At 43.3% G+C, this 16,011-nt stretch overlaps 4 protein-coding genes and 1 long non-coding RNA gene across 6 annotated transcripts; 1 reads left to right on the forward strand and 4 right to left on the reverse strand.

Annotated features, from left to right (window-relative positions):
* Positions 1-11: 11 nt before the first annotated feature.
* On the reverse strand, positions 12-3,798 carry LOC145701297 (glutamate receptor ionotropic, delta-1-like). The gene is made up of 12 exons (XM_081778518.1): positions 3,607-3,798; positions 3,280-3,564; positions 3,111-3,240; positions 2,766-3,003; positions 2,549-2,725; positions 2,435-2,454; positions 2,227-2,327; positions 1,376-2,037; positions 762-1,334; positions 407-507; positions 209-363; positions 12-167 (listed from the first exon to the last, which is right to left on the reverse strand). Exons 1-12 carry the CDS (start codon positions 3,796-3,798, stop codon positions 12-14), a joined length of 2,790 nt encoding a protein of 929 aa, XP_081634644.1.
* A 1,789-nt stretch (positions 3,799-5,587) lies between these two features.
* LOC145705569 (uncharacterized) lies at positions 5,588-6,909 on the reverse strand. 2 transcript variants are annotated; one of them, XM_081783050.1, is made up of 7 exons: positions 6,774-6,887; positions 6,629-6,676; positions 6,356-6,424; positions 6,170-6,314; positions 5,987-6,124; positions 5,834-5,945; positions 5,588-5,785 (listed from the first exon to the last, which is right to left on the reverse strand). In XM_081783050.1, exons 1-7 carry the CDS (start codon positions 6,788-6,790, stop codon positions 5,628-5,630), a joined length of 687 nt encoding a protein of 228 aa, XP_081639176.1. In that variant the 5' UTR covers positions 6,791-6,887; the 3' UTR covers positions 5,588-5,627. The 2 variants fall into 2 exon arrangements, with proteins under 2 accessions (XP_081639176.1, XP_081639177.1); XM_081783051.1 differs by lacking the exon at positions 6,629-6,676 and having other exon boundaries at positions 6,774-6,909.
* Positions 6,910-7,592: 683 nt separating this feature from the next.
* Positions 7,593-10,797, reverse strand: LOC145705568 (uncharacterized). The gene is made up of 4 exons (XM_081783049.1): positions 10,651-10,797; positions 10,226-10,484; positions 8,163-10,180; positions 7,593-8,118 (listed from the first exon to the last, which is right to left on the reverse strand). The coding sequence occupies exons 2-4, from the start codon at positions 10,481-10,483 to the stop codon at positions 7,890-7,892; spliced, it is 2,505 nt and encodes an 834-aa protein (XP_081639175.1). The 5' UTR covers position 10,484; positions 10,651-10,797; the 3' UTR covers positions 7,593-7,889.
* A 747-nt stretch (positions 10,798-11,544) lies between these two features.
* Positions 11,545-15,928, forward strand: LOC145701832 (uncharacterized). Its single transcript, XM_081779049.1, has 6 exons — positions 11,545-11,698; positions 11,744-13,206; positions 13,815-14,912; positions 14,957-15,192; positions 15,235-15,542; positions 15,581-15,928. Exons 1-6 carry the CDS (start codon positions 11,627-11,629, stop codon positions 15,926-15,928), a joined length of 3,525 nt encoding a protein of 1,174 aa, XP_081635175.1. The 5' UTR covers positions 11,545-11,626.
* LOC145701835 (uncharacterized) lies at positions 13,304-13,736 on the reverse strand. The gene is made up of 2 exons (XR_014134284.1): positions 13,583-13,736; positions 13,304-13,542 (listed from the first exon to the last, which is right to left on the reverse strand). It is a non-coding gene; the product is annotated as an uncharacterized LOC145701835 (long non-coding RNA).
* Positions 15,929-16,011: the final 83 nt, after the last annotated feature.

Below are 16,011 nucleotides of genomic sequence, written 5' to 3' on the forward strand. Positions count from 1 at the left end.
GCATCGCGTATTTACTCCGAGTTATGAGGGCGATAAGCTCTTCTTAAACTTGAATTTCTTGAGAAGCTCGTGTATTCGTCTTCTTTATTCGGCGATTTTGACATGTTACCGGGGTTCTTGAGTACGATGTGGACGTCGTTGTTGCCGTACCTTTTTACTTCCAGGTTCTGAAAGGGATTTGCGTCAAAAAGTCCCAAATTATACGAACCCTTATGAATTCATCCGCTCGATACCGATCAGCATCAGCAATTGAATTCGTCTTCGAGACTTCACGAGAAGTAGGCGGCGGGTATTTCTTCCCAGAACGGATGAAGTTCCAGATCTCGCAGGCAGCAACCGCGCAAGCAAGGATCAAACCCACCGCTTAGATAAGGTTAAATCAACAGACATGGCTGTTTTTAATTACCCAAGACGCAGAAAGCACCGGCAAAGTTCTCCAGCGTAAATTCTCCTTTTCGCTTTTTCGGGCCATCGGGTTCTAGCGAGCAGGAACCAGTCTTGTGCCACCTAAAACAACCATTACCGAAATGACTTGAGACACGAGTGAAATTCCAAAACCGGGAAGTGATCTCATCTGTCCCAATCAAAAAATTAATAAATTAGTCACTTCTTCTAGGATGCAGTTAGCTATTCAGATGCGCTCCCGGTTGACGAGTTTTTCAATGTTTCTGTTACCAGAGCTCATGCTCATGTCTCTCGTTGCTTCCATTAGACCTCCACCTTTTTGTAAGTCTTTTAAAAAGGGCACCACGTATACTTACCATTGATTCTTAAGCTTGACGAGATCTCCTTTGTCTTGTAGCTCTAGAATTTCCATGCTCATGAAGTCCCTGATCGGATGGCCACGGCGGACGGCGATTCCGTAGCCTTTTTCGAAGATAGAGCTTTGTACAGTCGTTAGGCTACAATCAGGATCGTTGAGGATTTTGTACTCGATGATCGGAACATCCCACAAAAACGCGAATTTACGCCCAGAGTCCGAAACGCGGCGAAATCCATCATTAGCATCAGCAATTTGACTGTCATTCACTCCCTTCCACAATTTCGTCCAAAAGCTGTTCAGCTCAACGTCCAAACTCGCTTTGAACTTCAAGTAATCATAAATGCTCGTGTCGCCAACAGTGCCAAAGCCCATCTCTGTCTGATCGGCGAGATCTTGGAAGGAGGCAATCGGCTTCTCCATCTGAGTGACAGTTAGGAATGCCGCCAAATTCGCAGTGTAGGAGCTGACGATTATCAAAATGAAAAACCACCAGACGCCGATGACGATTTGCGATGACATTGTTACTAAGTACATGTCGGTTGATTGCTTTTGAAAGAGTTTTAGACAGGCTCTTCTCATTCGAACTTTTGATGATTAACACTGATTGGTAACTCAAGTACTGTAACTCTTTCCTGAACAAGGGAAGAATACACAAACCAAAAAATCCCATGCAGAGAAGAATCATGATAATGAGGCCCTCTGATCCTCTTCGGTGAAATTCTATTGAGAACATAGAGGAGCAAGGACACAACGATCAGACCGGCAATGATCGAGTACCAAACAGTCTTGTGAAAGGGATTGAGAAAGCTGAACAGATTAGAAACAGCTGGTTTCTTTTTCATGACGATTCCGACCGCGTAGTCCATGTATCGTTTCGTAAAGTCGACTACTTTTTCTCTCTGCGGAGTAACTGTCATCGCAGAAACGGCAAAATCCGCCCTTCCAGAAACGATATCGCCAATCATACCGGACCACACCATGGTGCCATTTTCGCTCATTTGCTGAGATCCATAAGCAGTTCCTTCAAATATCTCGTACTGGAAGTTGATTTTCTTCGCAAGAATCTTGAGCAAATCGATTGAGAAACCACTCCACTCGATGCTTCCATCCGACCGAACGGTTTTAATCACAAATGGCTCATCAACGACAGTGACGACTTTGTAGGTGATATTTTGCCCGGTAAAGCCCGACAAGCGCATTTTTCCGAAATCGGGAGCGTTTTTTCCCGTGCAGGAATTGTATATCTCGTCGGATATCGAGACGCAGGCGATATCCTTAATTAATTTATAAGGTAGTTCGAGTGGGGTGAATACCTGTGTTGACATTTTTCGCGAACAGAGTTGAAGTTGATTCGCGACTATATTCGTCCATTTCTCGCAGTTCGACGCATTCTTTGTTGGAAACCTGGAAATCAGTTCCTAGTGAAAACGAAAATGAAGCTCAGCAAAATCTGCAAAACTTACTTTTACAGCGTCGCGAATAAGAGTTCCCTGGGCCCAAATTGTTTGATTTCTTGGCGTGCAGGTTACGGAAATAGGAAGCACCTCATTTTCATCGATCAAACCTGATAATATCTTTAATTCAAAGACTTTGAACTTCTTTATGCTCGCGTCCTCCAATGAATCAATCAAATTGAAGCAGATTCACCAAAGAAATAATGATAAAAATTACCTTTTTCATCTCGGAGAAGCCTGGAAGAGGATAATTATACCCGTCTGTAAGTTTCTTTGTCAGCAAAAATTATTTATATGGCCTGATCACTAGTTTATTTTTTCGATCCTCTGCCTGAGTGCATTTCCAATCAAGCTAGAAATTCGTGAAAATATTTCGGTAACGTTTCCCATTTGACGTTTTCGAAAGTCTAGTCCGGCGTCGTTTGAACTCAGCATTTCTGGTGGCGAAATAACCGAAACCATATGACCATTCAGTAGGTTTTTGTAGTCCCGTTTCTCCTCATTTCCACTCAAAAAATTTTCATCAGCTGTTTTCTTATGCCTTCTACCTTATTTTCTCCAGGCAAAGAAGAACTCTCAGCCTTGACCGATGAATCTGATCAATTTTCTTTCCCACTGAATGAATAAATCCTTCCATCGAAGCGCCACCACCAAATACAACTGCGATCAGTTCAGAATTGAACTGTTCCTTGTTCATACTCAGTTCGAGAAAGACAGAGTTGATGTGCTGGAAAGCGACTTTGTTTTTTGCAACAGTGCCAAATTGGATAAATGTTGCGGATTGGGCTTAATTGAGTTCGCAGCAAAGTGTAATGTGACTCATGTCGAAGGTCATTGTCTTTTTATGAAGATTTAATAAACGAATTGTCTGAAAATATCTGAAAATTGAGAACTCTTGACTTGGTCGCCGAGATATCGATGGAAGAGATCGAAGTCTTGAAGGGAGTAATTCGAGTCGTAAATAACGATGATTTTCGGAAAGCGTTGGTACATCACCAATGCAGCTATTTGCTCCATCGGTTGCTAAAAATTCTAAATGAAATGAAAATCACAAAATCTTACGATGTATTGTCCTCCGATGATTTCTTGTCCGATATCAACCGTCATTTTTGGCTTCATTCTTCCTACCCCGATTTGATTCGTTGTCGAAATTTTTGTCTCCCCTCTATTATCGAGTGGGACAGCAAAGATTGGAATTCCGAGACTTTCCGAAATAACCTGCGCGTATCTGATCGTCTCTTGTTTTGCAATAAAAACGAACGCCAGGGTACCATTCGTCGCCACTTCGCACATTTTTGACTGTAATTGATTGATGCCGGAAACGGCTTGCAAGTCAATTGGGACAATCTAACTGTATAAAGAAGGGAGTAACGAGATATGTTGCCCTACCTCATCGACCATTGATCTTGCCAAGAGCTCGGTAGGTCTGAATTTGTACTTTTCTCCAAGACTTGCGTCGGAGAATCCGGAAGAAAAATCCAGCTCGGAAAAAATCGCAAATCGGCGAGTAGAAAGAGTTGAGTTCGGTCCCAAGCACTGGCCGATCAGCGGTATCGTCAAGCACCAACTTGATGCGATCATTTTGAGGGCTTTTTTGGGGTACTACTCCCGTAGTCGTCTTTTGCAAACTTTGGACAGGCTTTTCTCTCTCGTACCCTATTCCTTTTCTTCTCGAAAAACGCGTTTGGCTGCTTGTTGCTCTTCCCGATCTTGAATATTTATTGTCCATTTTATCTTTTATATGCATCTCTCTTTTGTATTTCCATGTGTTTGTCATTTCGCCGCGGCTCGTTTGGTAAATGCCGAATGGAACACAGAACTCGCTTCACAATTAATTAGGCGCCGTTGCACTCCTAATTAGCGCCAGTTAATATTTAAACAATCAATCAGCGACAATCGAAAATGCAGATATCGGAAATGATCGAGACATCAGGTCAGAGGTCTTTCGAGTCTACTACTGAGAAATTTAATTATTTATTCAAAGAAGTTCGGAATCTTCAAAAACTTACCTGCAGTAAAAAAACAAAACTCACTTTCTGATCTCTTATTTAGGAAAAGCTGAGCTTTTATACGAGCGTTTATTTACTGTTTGAATGACTGTTCTCAGCAGATAATCGAGATGAAACGGTATCAGTGTATATTTCTGGAGAGCACTTTTCAATAAATCGGTAAATACTAAATGCAGAAAACGATTTTATGAGGAGAAGATTCGGCTGAATGCTATATCATATAGATATTTGACTGCGATCTTTACGAAGAAAATAACGAATAATTACAGTATATCGTGGCTTTTTAGTTCAAGATACGGATGATTGATTTCCGCCTTTCCGATTTTTTGAAATCTTATTCGTAGCAAAAAAGCTAATTGCCCTACCAGACTCTTTATAACCTAATAATTGACCGAAGATAAAAAAAAACTTAAAGAAAACTTGATTTTTCCTGGGACCAATTATCCTTATAATTAGCTTCTTCGCTTTTCCGGTTTTTTCTTTTTCTTCATCGTGAGTGGTGTCGCTCATCTTCCCACTAATTTACTGGACACCAGAATGCCCACACGCACTTCAAAGACTCTGAGCCTTCATGGCTACCAGTACTTTTCTTCTTATTCGCGACTAGATGTCAGTGCAGAACATTTTCTGGCGAATAAAAGGAGCGTTCGGAGATACCCTCTCAATCAAAATCAACTATTTCAATAGTTTGGCTTCTAGCTAATTGTTTGAAATAGAAAGAATCTCCTTAAATCAAGGAGGAAGATGCAAGCTATCAAGATTTGCATCATTCTTGTTTTTGTCAATGCTGAAACCGATGTTGAATGCGGAACGGTTTACGATGGTCGGGCGATTCAACTGACCGGGCGATACCTTCTCGAGATGGAATATGACGAGTGCTTCTCTCTTTGCACTTTTGTTCACGCGATAACATACGGGCCGTCTACTGCTTCTGGTCATATCTGCAATGCTATCTACAACCGCGGTTTCAAGCGATGTAATCTGCACCATACAGCTCTCAGCAAGGAAATCACCGAAACTATAAGGGAATTCGAAGGCACAAGAAACACCGGCTCAGTCATGGTCAGAAACAAAAAGCATTGCTCTGCCATTTGTGATCAAATCCCTTCATGTTTTATCGCAGTGACGAAATCGAGAGGACGACATGGGCACACCTGCTCTCTTTTCTCTGGAAACTTTGACTACACGAAGCCAGGAAGATGTAATGCTGCTAGCTGCTCTTGCAAAAGAAAACCAAGCAGATCACCAAGAACTTTCTTTGCCTGATTCTTCTTCTTACTAATCTATTCTCTCCCATTTTTGGGCCCAAAAGTGCACTTTATTGACCTTTATCCAATAATTCATTCAATAAATTCATCTAGTCATATTTCACCCGTTGTTTTATTCACTAGAAAGAGTCATTTAACCTCGAAGAACGTTGATCTTAACATCTCGAGATGGTGCGCTAGAATAATCTCGAGCTTGTTCTTCTGGTTCGAATCGGTCTTCGAAGTTCTGTTCGTTTCGGACAGGGCCGACTCCAGCCAAGTGAGAAAGTCGGTCGATGCTTGAGCCAGTCACTAGGTGATTGGGGATTGATTTGAGGACAAGACTCAGGTTTGACTTACAGTGACATTTTGAGTTAGTATTCAAGGCATTTTGGAGAGTTTCTTTCATAGCAGCCTGAGTCGCAAACATGATTTCCATGGGAGTCATTGGTTTTGGTGGCTCAGCATTGACCTAAGGAAATTTATGATTCTCATGATCGCACTCATTGACACCTGTTGAGCGGACTGCTGAGCTTCGATGATGGGCTCGTCCAAATCTTCGTAGGAAGTGACTGTTCTCTCCTTGACTCGTCGACCGTCGGGCATCACTTTGATGCACTCTCTGATTTCGCCGCTGTTGCCGTCAAGATCCTTTAAATTTTCAATCATCTTTCTTTTTCTCGAAAAAACGCTTACAGCAAAAACAGATTGAGGATTCTGAGCAGCCTGGAAAAATTTGGCTCGTCCAGAGTTGAAAAAATCGCGATCATCTCCGTTGAAAGTGTCGTACAATTTGTGCGCATCTTCGGGCAAGTTAGAGTTTGATCCATTGTAGTAAACTCTATATAAAATGTTTTGATACTGCTTTGATGAAATTGTAACCTGTCTTCTGGGAGGAAATCCTCGCATAAGTCCATCACTCGATCGTTGATTGGGACATATCGTCTTCTTCTATTAAAAAGGGATGAAAACTCAATATTTCTTAGAGAAAAGAAAAGACTACTCGATCAAAGACTACTGAGAATATTGAGCTTTCTCGATTCTAGAGCAGTTTTGCAATAAGTGCATACTGTAGTGGATCAGCAGAACTGATGATTCATCAGTACCGCTGGAGCATTTTAAAGTTAGTAAGTAGTAGCACCCGAATAAACTTACCGTCCAAGTTTATGCGATTCAACGCTGGGCATGTTATACGATTGGTACCTAATCCAAGTGGTTATTGCTGAAGAAAAAACTCGGTGTCATGCAAAATCCTCTGTGTCCAAAAGAAGTGAGAAAAGAAGATAAATTGCTTACGTACCCTGATCGTCGAGACATATTTTATATCAAATCTCTTATTTGCTTTAAATTTTGGTTGAGAAGGGAGGGAGCTTTTCTCTTCTGAGCCTTAGCTTGAATTGGCCAATTACAAAATCACGCTAGCTTGGCAAGTCTTAGCGGCTTCTCTACTTTTTTGACGAACAGTAATCTTGGACGTGACATTATTCTAGCCTCACACTTCTCAAACGCGATAAGGCGGCCTGCGATCCCTGATTTAAGTACTGTTTTACTGCTGTTTTATTGCTCATTCAAACGCTTTTTTTATGATGTTAATTATTTATTTGTCAAACCGATCTTTTACAGTTTGAGGTCACTATTCAGCTTCAGCTAAATAATCGTTGAAGAAGAAGTTTGACAAGTGAGATTTTTATAAAGCATGAGTTAGATGGTTTGAAAAGACATTGCGGCTCTAGAATCGCGCTGATCTTTTTGCGAAGGATTCTGAAGAGCCACAAGGCTGAAAAGACTTAACGAGGCGAGAGAGAATTCGAGAGAGAGAGAAGCTGTCACAGCGCTCGATAAGTAGTGGGTAAACTTGATTTTTGTTTAACACAGAACCTGATCAATCTACTATCAAAGTAGATCTACAGGTCAGGCTAGGGAGCATTTGACACCAAAGACATGATTGAAATGCTTTCAAAAGCACAAGGTAGCAAGTTGAAAAGCAGCGAGCGTTTCTAAGCACAAAGTGGGCACAGTTACCGAGAAAAGGGCTGGTGGACAAAGTAGCAAATTAGGCTAGGGAAATTTTCATCATGTCATCTTTTGGTAGTTTTGTGATAGAATGAGCACTTCGTAAGTCTCCAAGGACTTTTTGATCAGGTGTAGGCGGCATTCTACTAGATGGAAAAGCCTGATCGGAAGTCCAAGTTAACGAAGAGAGCACCCTTAATATCGAGAACAGAGTTGTTCAAATACCTGTAAGATCTTATTTGTTCAAATAAGTAGGTGTGGAAAGTGTACTATACAGTGGTTTTTGTCGCAAAAATTTTATGTCCGTTTTTTGGGGTTAAGGGCACATGGAATGATACTTTATCATGAATTTCTACTATTGAGACACGCACAGGCACGGAGAGCTTGAATTGGTGTTAACGGGTTAAAATGGGTATTTGGGTATGGTTTTGTACGTTAGTTTGTTTAGGGGGGTTTTCTTGACAAGTCGGGACTTGTAGCACCATGGGTTGAGTGGATCTGAAGACTTCTCAAAGCAGCAGCCTTGTTCGTAGATGCACTTGTGTCGGTCCATGATGAGCGCGCCCGAGTTGTCGGTACAGGCTTGTCGTGAAAGTGGGCGACTTCCGGTTCCAGTTTCCGAAAGAGAATATCTAATCAATAAATTAATTAATTGAAAAAAGGAAAAGTTGATTACCGTCCAGTAGCTGGATCTTGTTGCCATTTTCGCTGAGCAAGTCTTGGCCACTTGGGATCGTTAGCGCAGACCTTGAGCAAATCGCTTGTTGCGACCTTCTCGAGCATGTTGTAGTTGTCGGCAACAGAGAGATCGTTGTCCTGAAGGCCGGGTCGTTTGAAGCAATGAGGTCCAGCGAGGTTCATCGTTCCAAGGACACCCATCGAGCTGGCAGCGTCGGCGGCGGCTTGGGAGAAACAGCATCCGGCTTGGATGCACTGGTCTTCAGTAGCCATTCGGTTAAGAAGCTTGCCGAACTTGGAAGTGCCGTCGAAGCATTCTTCGCGCTGAGTAATGTCAGTGAGTTCACACTGGTTAGCCATGTTGCCAGTTTGCTGGTCGAAGAGTTGCTCAGCACCACCACGTCGGTAGCAGAATGGCTCGCCCTCCTGTCGTGGATTAGTGTCGAAGCAACAAAGTGGGTTGAGAAGACATTCTCCTCGGGAGATGCCTTGTGCACCACATTGTTGTCGGTAAGGATTCGCAGTCCAGTAATCATCAGCTGCTCTGGCAGCAGTACCAGGAATTGTGTTACCATTACGTTGGGCTACTGGAACATCACAGTGGCCGGATCGAAGTGATCGGTAGCAGACTGGGTTGTTCTCGAAGAGGTTAAGTTCTCGGTAGCAGCATCCTTTTTGCTGGCAGCTGCCTTGAGGATCACCTACTTTCAAAGCTTCATAGTTGTTATCATAGCAGTTGACCATGTGCTCGGGTTGGATGAGCTGGCAAGTGTATGATTCACTGTTAAGTTGGCCTCTGACACTATCCATGTGTCGATTGATGATGAAATCAAGCTGTTCAACGTCATTTCCTTGACCGGTGACAAAACCACCGATCTCGGGGATTTCCAAATCTCCAGCATTTGGCATGGCAGTTGGTCCATGCGCCTTCCATTCGAATTTTCGAGTTGATGGAGCAGGAGTAGCAAAGATGTTAAAATTACCATTGCCGTAGTTGTTGCCCCACCAGGATTCCTGGCCTTGAGGATTTCCGAAGTAAGAACCTTCTTCCTTGTTGAGCCGTCGGAGAACATCGGGCATTTGGGACTCGGCCCAATTGGAAGCAGCCTGGAGATCTTGGAGCTGTGGGAGCTCGCCGCCAAAGAGGGTCTTGACGGTATCATCCTTGATCAAATGCTGGGCGATGCCGGAACCGATCTTGCCGATCAAGTTGTGGTAGCATTTTGGAACTCTTGCAGCTGCTCCAACAGTTGTACCAGTAGTAGCGGACAACTCATTGTAGCAGCAGCCCATCGCTTGACATTCGCCGGGAAGAACGACTTCCTGGTTGACCATGCAAGGCACTCGGATGCTATCCTCGTGCGCAGCGCAGACAAAGTCATTAGCAGCAACACCGAATTTCTCCTGGAATTCAGTGGCCTTGATTCCGGCGACGTCATTTCCCAAAGCGACCTCAAGAATCACTTCTGATGGGACATATTTTTTTCCGGGAACATTGTTGTTATTGTTCTTCGTTGTGGTTTCGAGGAACTTGAACATCAGGTAAGCATCGTTGGGAGCGATTTGGTTGATTTTGTCTCCGAATCGATCCGAAATCAGCTTGGTCTGGATGAGTTCTTTTTGGTCACCAGCAGCAAAAGGGGCGTGATCAGCAGTGTTACCGAATTTCTTGTAAAGGATCGTCTGCATGAAGGGATCAGCTGTCTTAAGCTGCTTGGCGAACAAGTACTCCTTGAGTTCATCTGACTTTCCGTCCAAAAGAAGGTCGGGCAAGTAAGGATCATCAGTGACGACTTGTCGGGCAACCATTCGCTTGAGAAGCTCGTCAGCCTTGGTGGGCTGGACCTTCTTGAGGCGAAGAATCGTTGCCATTGGATCGGGCATCATGTTGTAGATGATGCTTTGCTTGTCAATGGTCTGGTCGTTTCCGCTGTTTCCACCCTTGGCGTACTGCAAGAACAGAGGCGAAAGTTGAGAGTTTTGCATCGATTGGTAAGCGGAGTTCATAAAGTTGTCCTAGGGCTCTGTTTAAGAAATCGACTTTGATCATTATTTTTTTACCTTCATGTTTTGCAAAACATTCTCTTTGTTGCCAGATTGACCAGCGAACATCTGGAAAATATTGCTGTAGCCCATGTTTGGTGAATATTGGTTCACATTGATCAAGAGCTCAGAAATATCGTTTGTGTTCATGTTAAGGCCATTTGCGGCATTGACGCCATCAGCGACTTGGTTTTGGTACTTGTAGTTGAGGTAATCTTTGAGCCCGAAGGCATCAGACGACCCAACGAGGACAGTTAATCCACCAGATAATTTCATGCTGAAGAATCAATTGATTTCAATAAAAATTTCAGATCTTATAATGTACGTTAAATACCGTCATATACTGTATATGACTCATTTTATATGACGGTATATGATAAACAGTTATCACTTCTTTTCCTTATTTGCCTTTTTATCTTATTAACTTTGACATATAAACTTACGTGGAGAATGGAATGGGGTAGATATGTCTTGGATATCTAGAACCACTCCAACGAGGTTGTGACTTCTCTCTCTCTCGAGTTTAGCCGAGCAACGCGCTCGTTTTATACTTTTCAGCTACCTACACGGCACCACCACCACCGCCCGCGGCCCTTCCACATCTAGAGAAATCTAAGAAAAATCCCCCGCTCGGGGCTTTTCAACCCTTTCTATCTCCCGTAGCTTCTCAATCTACGCATTCAACCATAAACAAAACCATGACAGTCTACCAAATTTCGGGAAGGCCAAAATGACAATTTTATTTTTCAAAAATAAAAGACGTAGCAATGACTAAACGTCTAGAGATCGACACGTGCTGAGTGGGCACACTCGTTATGGCTTATTTGATAACAAATCATCCCTTTATTTACTCGAAGAAAACGTTTGATCTAAGAAGTCCGCTCTCTTGCTTCAATCAACAATGGAATTTGGAAGTATTATTCTGGAAGCTGAATAAAAAAAGAAATAAAATGAAGCCCTTAGTAAAAGAAGTAAATTTTCGTTTAAAGAAGTTCGTTTATTACCGGTTTATCAGTGATACAGTATCACTTCTCAATAAAGACTCATTTACAAAATATCTTGAAACTAATAATAAATAAAGAAAAAAATTGTATTTTGTCGTTCTTCCAATAAACAGAAGCTGCATTAATTATATTTTGCTGTTCAAATTTTGAACTTTCAAAACCAAGGTCATAAATTCTGGCATCTTTCACCCAGATAGCCGTCATAAACTCGATCAAAATCGGAATCAAGTGGTGCTATTGCGTCAGTTTCCATTGAAAAATTCACGAAGAAGGGTCTAGCGTAATCAGGCCGTAAAAAGATAATAATCACCGATTTGTCTTATAAAACAAGTGTGAGAGCCAGAGTTAGCATTTATTTCGAAAGCCAGGGTTTGGCCTTTATTTCGGAAGAAAAAAAGATACTCAGAGAATTGAAATGCTGCTGCTTGGCTTATTGCTGGGCACGGCATTTTCTGCGACGAGATATGAGGGCATTCCATATGCTCTGGTAAGAACAAAACTTTTGGTGGATTTTTCGTAAGACCGATTTTAGCCTCCCGTAGGAGATCTTCGATGGCGCAAGCCAGTTTCTCACGGAATGACTCTTCTTGAAGCCATGGACGCTAGAATTAACGGAAATCGCGAAGCATGTATCCAGCAAGACGGCACTGGCAAGGAAGATTGTCTCTACCTTGACATCGTGAAACCAGATGATCCGTCAAAAACTGGCCTTCCAATCTACTTTTGGATTCACGGAGGTCATTTCAGAAATGGAGCAGGAGCTTGGTACACTGGAGCTCCTCTTGGAGACAGCGAAGAAATGATCGTGGTGTCTATCCAGTATCGATTGGGGCCTTTGGGATGGCTGAACTACCCAAGACACAAGGGTTCCGAAATCCCGTTGAACATCGGTCTCTGGGATCAACGAATGGCTCTCAAATTTATCTACGACTACGCAACAACTATCGGAGGAGATCCCAACCGAATCACAGTCTCTGGCGAATCCGCTGGTGGAATTTCAACGAGCATCCATGCTCTTTCACCTGGTAGCTCAATGTACATCTCCCAGACTCTCCAGCAATCTGGGGCTGCTGCACTCTCCACCCCCGAAGCTTACGCTAATGCCGGCATTGACGGTGTACTTGTTTACATCTGCGGCCAAATAAGTTGCCCAGCCTTCACGACCGGCCAAGATATTCTCGCATATTTGAGAACCCTGCCGTCCACGGGCGATAATTCTGCTGATTTCTGGACAGTTTATCACACTCTTTCTGCTGCAACGTCTGCTGGACCAACAAGTGACGACAGAGATTTCTACGGTGGAAAAACTCTTGACGAAATTATCGCCGACAAAAGCTTCAAAGTCATGCCAACGATCATTTTCTTCACCTCCTTCGAAGGATCCCTCAGCGTCGGATCATATCCAACAAAATACAACAGGGACAATTTCATGAGTGTTTGGTCTGATGAGGGACAAGGAAGCTTGCTTATGAGTCATAAGGATCTTACTTCTGAAGAGATCCGTGAAATAACCTGGAGATCTTATGGCAAACTTGCTTGCGATTTTCCCGATGAAACTGCAGCGAAATTCGAAAATATTGACGACAATACTGGTATTCGAATTGCTTTGGATCTTTACGGCGATTTGATGTTCCGTGGTCCGGGAATAAGGGTTGCTCTTGAATACGCTCTTGCTGGAGCTGATACTTGGATCATGCACTTTGACACGGCTGAAAATCATGGCGATGTGCAATGGAGCAAGGGAGCCCCGCACGCAGCTGAACTCAAGTACCTCTTCGGTTGGGGCCCAACTTCCGCGCCAGGTTCCGTGGGCGAATTCATGCTCAAGACTTGGCGAGCCTTTGTGACTACGGGAAGTCCTAACTGGGGCACTTATACCTTTCCTCAATATGACGGTTTTGAAAGGCACATTGAAATCGAATCCGAAAATGAAGCGACCGTAATTGTCCGAAGCGACGACCGTTTCGACTTTGATGCTCACCTCTTTTACGACAGGTAAGTGGCAATTTGTGGAACCGGGCTAAAGCTGTGAATCTTCTTTGATGCACACAGGCATAAATATAGCAGTGCCTGGAAATAATGATTCCAGACATTTTACAATTCACTGATTTAGATAATTTCATATAATTCAAAACAAGTCAATCATATTTCGAGACAGTTGTCTTAGAACATGAAAGTCAGAATGTGCTTCTATTTTCCATCGAAAACGCGGCCAAGAGTGCCTTTGATATTGAAAATACCTTCGGCTTCCTCTTCAGGCTCTTCACAGACTTCTTCGATTTCCTCTCGGACGTTTTCCATCATTCTGCCGGAAATCTGGACCCCGCAACTCTAGAAGCGCATTTTAACTCACATAAAGTCCTATTTTTACCATTCTTCCTTCATCAAATTCACGCCGGAATCTCTTTTTCGTAAGGAAGCTATTTGCATCTTCCTCAGTGATTGTGGGCAAACCAGATGCCGAAATGGCGAAAATGGTTAAAAAGCGAAAAGTTTTCATTCTCGATTGAGAAGAAGGGTTCAACTTTGAATTTGAAATGATTGGCTTTGTAAACAAACAGGGAAAACTGGGCTGAAGGACAACTGACTCAGTGTAAATTTAGCAATAATCAAGCACCCCTCGACATTTGCGTTTCTCCAACTCAGCCACCAACAATCCCTCCAACGCCTCCTCCAGATTACTGTACTTCCGTCACTGTAAGCGGAACAGCCTCGGGCAGGAACAACTATTTCTTCAACGGAGTCTATCACAAACAAGCTGATCTCGTCAATGGTTCTCCTCAATTCAAATATGGTGGCTGGCATCTTGAGCGGACAACATCTGGCGGATGGGTGATAAACTACCAAGGCGGTAGTGCAATTGCCTGGGGAGTAGTCCTCGATCACTGGTGCCCTGCTTACACGACAGGAGGCTGGAGATGGTGGGACAGTATTACGAGCACCGTCGTTGATGACAATGCAGGTGTGATTGTTACTACTGATTCTGTTTCAACAACACCTGCGACAACAACAACAACGACAGGAACAGGAACAACAACGACTGTCTCTTCAACAACCACCACGACAAAGTCAACGACTACGACAACAAACGCGCCAACAAACTGCGATATCGTCTGGACCTACGGATCTGGCTCAGTTCCCTACCACATGACCGGAGAATACGAGTTCACTGGAACCATGGTCAACGGAAAGAAACGATACGACTATTTCATTCCTGGTCTTTGGCTGATCTGGAAAGATGGTTCTTGGCGAGTTTCTTACAGTCCAACTGATGGCGACATGATGCTTGCATCCGGATCGACGAACTCTGATTGCCCCGCTGATGCCGGATCTTGGGCAAATGTCCATGGTGAAGCTGATTTCTTCGTGACAGACAATGAGGCTGACATTCCACCAATTACTCCTCCTGTTGCGACTCCATGTGACTCATTTACAATGGCCTCGATAACAAATAACCCCGCTAATTTCATCGGATTCGGAACCTACCAGAAAACGGCTGATTCGACCAATGGATGGCCAATTTACCAAAATGAGCATGGTTTTGAAGCCCATATGAACAGTCTGGGATTCTGGCTTTTTGAAAAAGACGGGGATGCAAGAACAATGTTTGGTACCACCAAAGGAGCAAGCTGTCCAGCTCCCACGGCATCAGAACCTGCTGGAAAATGGAACTACTGGAATGGAGCATACACTGAATACACGTAAGTATAATGAGTTCAGAAACATTTCAGAGATCTTTTTCTAGAGATGATATTTATGCCCTGACCGGGAACCCATCCGGAGCTTGCCCAGAAGTGCATGTTTTTGGCGACATAACCGTGCCTTACTACATTACGGGGCCTTTCAAATGGGAAGGAGGTTTTATGAATGGAAAACAACTGTACGTTCATGATCCACCAGGATTATGGCTTGCTTTTGACGAAGGAATGTGGCGAGTCGCTTATGATCTGAGCGATCCGAAGACTCTTAATCTTGCCTCAGGTGAGTTATTAAAATAATGCAGTTCATTTAAACATTTAAAAGGTGTTGGAGATGTTGACTGCCCAGCAGACGCATCTTCCTGGTGGGTGTGGGACGGAACTCAGAGCGTTGAAAATCCAGCCGACTTTAATTTGGTCTCTGATCCAGCTGATATTCCCGATCTGACAGGTCCTCACGGACCGACATGTGAGACATTTTCGCTCATCTCTAGGAACAATCAACCCGCTGGATTCGGTGCTTATGGAACGTACACTAGAACCGCTGATTATTCCCATCTCTGGCCAGTGTATCAAAATGAGAATGGCTGGCTTGCAGAGAGAAATAAACATGGTTTCTGGGAGTTTAACAAGGTACATTCAATAAATAACTCGTTTTTTAAAGCTCTTAGGATGGAGACGCTAGAGTAGTATTTGGAGTGAAGAAGGGCGCAAATTGCCCAGCTGCCAAGAGTGGCGATGGATGGTGGAGTCTGTTTGATAGCTTTACTGTTTACAGTGATGATATCGTTGCAACAGATTTGACTGTCACAACAACAACGACAACGTCGACAACGACAACATCGACTACGACCACTACGACTACTACAACGACGACAACAACAACAACAACGACAACGACAACAACAACTACGACAACAACGACAACAACGACTACGACTACGACTACGACTACGACTACGACTACGACTACCACAACGACTACAACGACCACAACTACAACAAGTATGAATATTTAAATTTTATATACAGTCCTATTACAAACAGAACGATATTTTTTATGAAGTTTTCAACGTCTGAAAATGATAAAACCAGGTAAAAA

Source organism: Oikopleura dioica, chromosome PAR, assembly GCF_907165135.1.
Source record: "Oikopleura dioica chromosome PAR, OKI2018_I68_1.0, whole genome shotgun sequence".
Taxonomy (NCBI): domain Eukaryota; kingdom Metazoa; phylum Chordata; class Appendicularia; order Copelata; family Oikopleuridae; genus Oikopleura; species Oikopleura dioica.

Excerpts from the sequence above, each read along its gene's own strand:
- LOC145705568 (XM_081783049.1), bottom strand. The coding sequence starts at position 10,483 with ATGAAATTATCTGGTGGATTAACTGTCCTCGTTGGGTCGTCTGATGCC. Across the intron at positions 10,181-10,225 it reads ATGTTTTGCAAAACATGAAG|GACAACTTTATGAACTCCGC; the intron begins GTAAAAAAATAA and ends ACAGAGCCCTAG. Across the intron at positions 8,119-8,162 it reads CAAGATCCAGCTACTGGACG|ATATTCTCTTTCGGAAACTG; the intron begins GTAATCAACTTT and ends TTTATTGATTAG.
- LOC145705569 (XM_081783050.1), bottom strand. Across the intron at positions 6,425-6,628 it reads GAATCGCATAAACTTGGACG|AAGAAGACGATATGTCCCAA; the intron begins GTAAGTTTATTC and ends CCTTTTTAATAG. Across the intron at positions 5,786-5,833 it reads TACTAACTCAAAATGTCACT|TGACTGGCTCAAGCATCGAC; the intron begins GTAAGTCAAACC and ends CCAATCACCTAG.
- LOC145701832 (XM_081779049.1), top strand. The coding sequence starts at position 11,627 with ATGCTGCTGCTTGGCTTATTGCTGGGCACGGCATTTTCTGCGACGAGA. Across the intron at positions 13,207-13,814 it reads GCTCACCTCTTTTACGACAG|CAATAATCAAGCACCCCTCG; the intron begins GTAAGTGGCAAT and ends GTGTAAATTTAG. Across the intron at positions 15,543-15,580 it reads GTTTCTGGGAGTTTAACAAG|GATGGAGACGCTAGAGTAGT; the intron begins GTACATTCAATA and ends TAAAGCTCTTAG.
- LOC145701297 (XM_081778518.1), bottom strand. The coding sequence starts at position 3,798 with ATGATCGCATCAAGTTGGTGCTTGACGATACCGCTGATCGGCCAGTGC. Across the intron at positions 2,726-2,765 it reads CTTTGCCTGGAGAAAATAAG|TGGAAATGAGGAGAAACGGG; the intron begins GTAGAAGGCATA and ends AAATTTTTTGAG. Across the intron at positions 508-761 it reads GTCAAGCTTAAGAATCAATG|GTGGCACAAGACTGGTTCCT; the intron begins GTAAGTATACGT and ends TGGTTGTTTTAG.